The following is a 7,431-nucleotide window of genomic DNA, read 5'->3' as shown; positions in this document are numbered from 1 at the left end:
CATCTTATTTCAACAAGACAACGGCACACAATCACTTCCATGTGCAGACTTTACTTGTTTAATCAAGCAGAATATATATAAAAAAACAAAGTTAAGGGGTTAGATATGTAAATACAAAGGAGTTTTGTTGTATGCATGTAAATGCCCATATCAAACTATGTCTAGTTATATGTTGAATCATGAACATACTATAAATATAATTGATTTGACTCAATTAAAGCTTGATTAGGAATCAAATTCAACAAAAAACATACTATAAATATAATTGATTTGACTCAATTAAAGTTTGAACAAAAATAATAATAATAAACTTTAATTGAACGGTTTAAAACTCAGTTCATATTCAAATTCAGCTCAAACTCAATAACAAATTAAATTAGCATAGTTAAACAATACAGTACGAAGCTCAACTGCACTCATTTATAGCAGAAAGAGTAGGTTTTCATGTTTCCGGAGACGAGAATAATGAAGCTCTTGCCACACTATTAAACTATAAGACTTCAGGTATGAGTAGCACAAATAGATATTATTTCGCCCGCCAATGACATGTATGACGATGTGGCGCCCGGTGGTTGGCCGTCCGGACATGCGGTGGATGGTTATCCGGACGAAATATTTTCTCAGGCTTCAGACACATGGTAGCGGCCAGATCTTCCCAAATAATTCTTCCACACGCCTAGTTTGATTAACATAACCATCAAGTCCAGAAGCTAGAAGTTCTTCGGCACAGGGTCCCATTGCTGAAGCAAAGCTCCTTTGATCCCATTTCAGAAGCTATGCCATCAAAATCAAATTAGGACTTGAAAAGAATTTCGTCTTAGAGGAAAGATTTAAAGGTGCAGAGTTTAATTCGTCCTACGGAGAAAATAAGAGGTTGCAGCTTTTTGTAAAGGTGGTTGTAAGGATGTGGTGTGAAATTATTCATTTCTTTTCAAAAAATCAGAAATCAGCTTTCTTACATCTACCACACACACTTTATAGAACAGTTGTAGAAAGCAAATTATTGCCACAAAAATTTCTCGAAAGCAATTTTTCCATACAGAATTGTGATGACATTTTGAAATGCAAAATATACAAAAATCTGTCCCAAATAGACCCCTTAGTTGCTTTGCAGTTAGATTATCGTGAGGGTAGGGAGAAAAAGTGGTGGGGGAGGCTTGATAATTCTGCCTCTACTAGCTCTGGAAGAAATATGAAAAATGAAGGGGGTTTAGAGGATAAAAGCACGGGTAAGAGAGGGCACAAGCAGTATAATGAGAAGGAAACATGATGAAGGAGAAGGATATGGTGGCGTCTAACGACTTACTGCAATTTGATTTTTATATGTTTTATCAAAGCAAAAGCTCAACCATGATCTCCTTGATCAGCAGGGATTCAATATCACTGTTACACTTGAGGTCTAGCCAACATGAACTGATAAATCAGGATTGATATTTGATATTCATGCTTGCAGAGAAAATTTTGAACATGAGGAGACGAGCTATTTTATTTTTTATTATTTTGGAAGATTTATATAGATACCACTCAATTCCTATCCATTTACATAGCTAACACCTAAACTTCAATTTTTATTTTTTTGGAAGATTACCACTCAACTCCTATTCAATTACATAGCTAACACCTAAACTTCAATTTTGAAATACATACCACCTTGCCTATACATGAAAAGCTGCATTTCACCTTTTTGAAGTTAAAATGGTGGTATTTTTTATGTGATATGATAGATTCGAATGGTATAAATGTAAAAAATAAAGTTTAGGTGTTAGAAATAAGAATTGAAGTTATATTCTTGTAGGAGTTCATCAAATAAGGGACTTGCATGATATTCTGTGTTTATGATTTTAACGGACAATTCAAAAACTAGTCATTCTCTTAATCATTATTTCACCTAATTATTTTGGGTCATATACAAAGATTGTAACGTATTTTCAATCTTAAATGTGGCGATCAAGGCCTTCAAATTACAAGAGAGGCCTTTCCTTGATTTAGCTGGGGCGGAGGACTATGGTGACAAAGAGACTTAGGATTTGTTTGGGGCAGTTGCAGCTGTTTCGAGAAGCAGCTGTGAAGCTGCTATGAGAAAGAGTGATGCAACTGGTTCTGAAATAAAGTTTGTAATATCCATATGTACATGTGTTAGTTGTAAATTCAACATCTCAGAAAAAAATCAAACAGAGGACCATAAATAATTTCAGAATATTAAATAAAGTCAGAAATCCAATATATTACCTCCAAATTTATACACCATATAGCCACTGAATAACACGAAAATTAAAATTATAATAACAACAAATAATATCACTCCTCATCTCCAAAATATCAAGTCTTCTAGAGAATTTTTTTTACAAAATTACTCTCCACATATGATCACTTACATTTTTCAACTCCTTACAGTCGCCAACACATCTAAGAAAACCAATTTATTTCTAGGAGATCTCATAACTTAGCTTCTCAATGTGACGTAAACAAGCAACGTTGAAAACCTCGATTGTAATTCACAACTCTAGGAGCAGTAAAAATCCCTAAACTCATTTTTTTCTGAAAATGTGGAGTTTAATACACCAATCTCAACTTTAATCACAAAAAAAAACATTGCAAATCACACGTAAAAAAACAAAACTCACTATATATATTTCCTCACAATCCAAACCACGCACCCAATATCAACCAAAGAAAGACGGTATCAATCAAAATCAAGTGAAGAATCTGTTCATAACATAAATATAAAGTAAATATGTTCTAATTTTCACTTTAATTATTACATAAAACAATTGTAATAATTTGTTTCATCTCTTTAATTACTTTGTCATCTTATACTTGAGAGGCTACAATAAACACCAGAGAACTCATCAAATATGCGAAATATAAAATAACTAAATTTAAATATAGAAAACAAGCACACAACGATAGTTAACAAAACAAGATAATACTAACGAATGTTACAAAAAAGTTCAAGTACAATATTTTACAAAAAAAAATAAATAAATTATTCGAAATTATACTACACATTGTAATTCTCAAAAAAATAACGGAGATAATGACTCATTTGCTTAGAAACCATGACCATAAAAATCTCTCTCTTATCAACATCCTCAAGCACCTTCGTGGAGTGTAAATATAGAGGAATGTTTTCTAAGACTTCCTTGATCTGAACTAGCTTAATGATAACCTCAGAAAATAATAGAGTATGAGGCGTGCTCGAAGCAACTATCATTGTTGTGCATATAGTAACTAATTACGCAATTTAATTTTTTTTAAATTCAACGCTTTTTTTTTCAATACACTTGGACCCTCAGATGACTTGCGCTTCAAATAAATTGATTCAATACGACCATCATTTACCCTATGCAAAGGTTTCACAATGAGGTCATTTGAGCGCTCTTGGGTCAGAATTGTAAAGATCATGTGTAGGCTTATAAGACTCTTTGGCTTGAAGTCCATACATAAACTCTAGTAACAACAACACCACCAAACATCTGATTTAGTTTATCTTTTGATGCCACGATATCTAAATTTTTTGACATTTTGTACTACCTAAAGTGAACATTGATATGAACTATAAATAAACAAGTATAATTTCTTAATAATATGAACAGTTTCTCGATGAGGCTATTTGAGCTCTCTTGGGTCAGAACTGCAAGTATCATGTGTAGACCCATTAGGCTCTTGGTTTGAAGTCCGTGCATAAGCTCTAATAGCAACAATGCCACCGAACATTTGATCTGGTTTATTCTCTGGTTCACGATATATGTCACAGTATCTAAATTTTTTTTACATTTGGCACTACTTACAGCGAACATTGATATGAATTATAACTAGAAATGTATACCTAATGAATAATATGAATGAAGTGTGCAAAATCAATAATTTAACTATATTTTTTTTGTCACAACTCATTTGGTGCATCAATAGTCTTCTTTACATAATCTCAACCTAACTCAGTCAATCATTGATTTAGCTCATTCCGTAATTTCAAATCCTTTTCCGATTGATCACATTTACTTTTTAATTACATTTTGTTGTACTTTCTATCAGCTCCCTCTTTAAAGTGTGATAATATTCTATCAACCCTTCTTATTAAAGTGAGTTTTTGGTTGATTACCTAATTTCATGCCATTTAAATATATATCGTAAAAATTCATTTCCACGTCAAGTTCCTAAGTGACACTTGCTCCAAAATCTCTGGGATTCTACATTACAAAATAACTTTAAAAGAACAAAAAAATAAATTTTTAAGAATTTAAAGTACTTCTATTTTTTTGTTCCTTTAAGTCATTTGTAGTGAGGAATCCGAGAGAGTTTGAAGTAAATATCAATGGGGAACATGATGTGAAAATAAATTTTTACAGCATATGTTTGAAGGAGGTGGAATTAGGCAATCGGCCAACATCTTACTTAAATAAGGAGAATTGGTAGAATATTATCACGTACTTCAAAGAAATAACTAGTAAAAAGTACAAAATAACTCAACAAAAGAAACTTGAGATCAATTGAAGAAGAATTGTAAATTATGAAAGGAATTAAAACAAGAATTAACAGAGTTAGGTTGGAATTCTATAAAAAATATCATTGATGCACCATATGAGTAGTAGAAAGAGAAGCTATAATTAAATTATTTATTTGCAAATTTCATTTATATTAGTCAGTAAGTATATATGTTTTTTTACAGTTTATATCTATGTTCAATAAATTTACATAGAACCAAATGCCAAAAAAATCAAATAATGTGGCATGGATTCCGAACTAGAGTAGAAGCTAGACCAAATGTTCAGTGATGTTGTTGCTATTAGAGTCTATGCATGGATCCAAACTGCATAGGCTCCAAACCAATAGCCTCATGAGCCTACATACGGTCCTTGTAATTCAGACCCGATAGAGCTCAAATGACCTCGCCAAGGAACCATTGCATAAAATAGATGATTGCATGGAATTCAATTATTTTAAGTGCAAACCAACTGAGAGTCCAAGTGTTTTGAAAAAAAAAAGAAAGAATAAGTAATTGGTTTTCTAAGAAATCAAATTGCTCAGTTATTGCATGCACAACAATAACATCTGCTTCAAGTGCGACTCATGCACCACAATCTCTGTCTAAGGTTATCTTTATGCTAGACCAGATCATGGAAGTATTTGAAGATATTCATCTTTAAATGCACTCCAAAAAAGTGCTCGGGAATGTCAATAGTGAGATTTTTGTGTATGGTTCCTGAGCAAAGAGTTTATTATCGTCGTTATTTTTTTCAGAATCAAAATGTGTAGCATAATTTTGAACAATTTAAATTTTTTTGCAACATATTGTACTTGAAATGTTTTGTTATATTCGTTAGTATTATATTGTTTTGTTAGTTATCATTTTGCCTTGATTTTTTTCTATTTAAATGTTAGTTATTTTATATTTCACATATTTGATGAGTTCTTTAATGATTACGGTAGACTCTTAAGCACAAAATGAGTGAAGGAGCTAAGGAGATGAAAGAGCTTAAACACCCCATTATAAATTTTTTACATAATAATTAAAGTGAGAATTATAATGTACCTGCTTTACATTTATATTATTAACATATTCCCCAATTAATTTTGACTAGTTTTGGCTTTTTTTGGGTAAATTTTATAGGTATCCCAAAAATATATTATTTGATGATTATGGCTTCTTTAGATGAGCTGACGACTACAAGGAGTATACTTCAAATAATGACTATATGTGAAAAGTAGTTCTGAAAAGAAAATTCTTCAGAATACTTGATTGCATGAACATGAAGAGTAGTATTATAATAACATTACTCATTATTATAATTTTAATTTACATGTTATTTAGTGCTAAGTGATACATAAATTTTAATGTAATATATTAAATTTTTAACTTTCTGTAATATTCTTAAATTTATTTCAATGATTTGTTGGAATTATTTTTGAAACAATGAAATTACAACTAGTACGTGTACATAAAGGCATTACAATATTTATTTCAAAAAGAGCCACAAAATAGGAGATTCACAACTAAACTATCCAAACAGGCATACTGTCACCAATATCAACTTTCTCACAGCAACTTCTTCTGGCAACAGCTTCACAGCTGCTTCTTGAAACAGCTGAAGCTGCCCCAAATAGACCCTAAAAATATAAATCCACCAAGAAGAGGTTGACATTCTACTTGTTAAAATAAGAGAATGTTTAAGATACTAATAATACTCATTAATTATTCAATTGAAAAAAATTTTAAAAAATCTTCTAAAGCACCAGATAAAACAAAAAAATTACCTCTTTGTCGGTGAAATCATACTCTTTCGCAGAGCTTGGACTTAGCCTCCTTATGTAGGAGTACTTCTCATCAGGAAATGTGACAGATTCTTTTAGGGATTGTAATATCTTCAGTGGTGCAATGATATAATCAACCCTGGAACAAGTAGTAAGATGTGATCATATTACCAATTGTGAAGTCAGGCTAAATTGAAGATTAATAAAATTCAGTTTGCATAACGCACCCAAGAATGCCAAATAAGTCCTGCTTATTGCGAATTGCTGCAGCCATCAGCTTCGACTTGTATCCGTATTTGTGGATATAGTTGTATGTTTTGATTACCTGTAAAATCATGAAAATTTAATAACAAGTTTGTGGTCTATTACATCACAAGAAATACATAAACAAAATGAATTAGCTAAAAGATTATGCTAATGTTGATTATGACGATAAAAATGTCAAGTTTGTAAATAATACTTAAAGAAGCTGAAAAGCAGCTAAATGTTAAGCAGCTCCAAGAAAAATCTACACATTTTATGAAGCTCAAATGGTTTAGTTGCTTTAAGCATGTTAAAAGAACCGTTAAAATCCATGTCCTCTGCAAAAATTCCTCATGCCTTCTTATATCAAATTTATGGATAGAGCATTCAAAAACAGTCAGAGATTTATAACCATAATTGATTAACATTGCTTCCATTCACAATTACCCCTGGCTAGTGGAAAACATTTCTTAAAACACCCAAATAAATATCTTCTTCCTAGGCTTGTAGTAAAATGTGAAACAGATTATTTTCTTGCATCAAACGTCAAGTTGCAACGAAGTTTCTTTATAAGTTCTCAAGTAGAACCAATAATACAGTAAATGCGATCAACATAAGCATGTTCGATTAATGCAACAAAAATGAAGCTTCAAGAAATAACCTGGATGAAAAAAATCTTCTAAGGGTACTAATTTAACACCACTCCAAAACCTACCAATGCTGAATGCTAATCTGGGCCATCTGATCTCTCTTAAACTCATGACTGGTTGATCCATCATAACCTCCTTCGGCCTTTTTGTTGGAACAAAATACAATTTGTCCCACAACTTTAAAATTTATTAGCATCAAAATGCATGTTTCTCAAATAAAAAGCATGGATAATAGCGTAACCAGCAAAATCAACCACTAATCAGAAAAACAGAACACCCTGCCAGC

The 7,431-nt window shown here is 31.7% G+C and overlaps 1 protein-coding gene across 1 annotated transcript in view; it reads right to left on the bottom strand.

Annotated features, from left to right (window-relative positions):
• Positions 1 to 340: 340 nt before the first annotated feature.
• LOC110039401 (transaldolase-like) overlaps positions 341 to 7,431 on the bottom strand; it is a 14,002-nt gene continuing 6,911 nt past the window's right edge. The window contains exons 9-11 of the mRNA XM_020744445.1: positions 6,480 to 6,593; positions 6,256 to 6,391; positions 341 to 774 (exon numbers count right to left, since the gene is read on the bottom strand). Of these exons, the coding sequence (XP_020600104.1) occupies positions 628 to 774; positions 6,256 to 6,391; positions 6,480 to 6,593 (397 nt within the window). The 3' untranslated portion in view covers positions 341 to 627. The remainder of the gene's footprint in view (positions 775 to 6,255; positions 6,392 to 6,479; positions 6,594 to 7,431) is intronic.

This window comes from Phalaenopsis equestris, unplaced genomic scaffold (genome assembly GCF_001263595.1).
Source record: "Phalaenopsis equestris unplaced genomic scaffold, ASM126359v1 Scaffold000002, whole genome shotgun sequence".
Taxonomy (NCBI): Eukaryota; Viridiplantae; Streptophyta; class Magnoliopsida; order Asparagales; family Orchidaceae; genus Phalaenopsis; species Phalaenopsis equestris.
The sequence above is the reverse complement of the archived record's forward strand: the minus strand, read 5'-3'. Positions and strand labels throughout refer to the sequence as shown.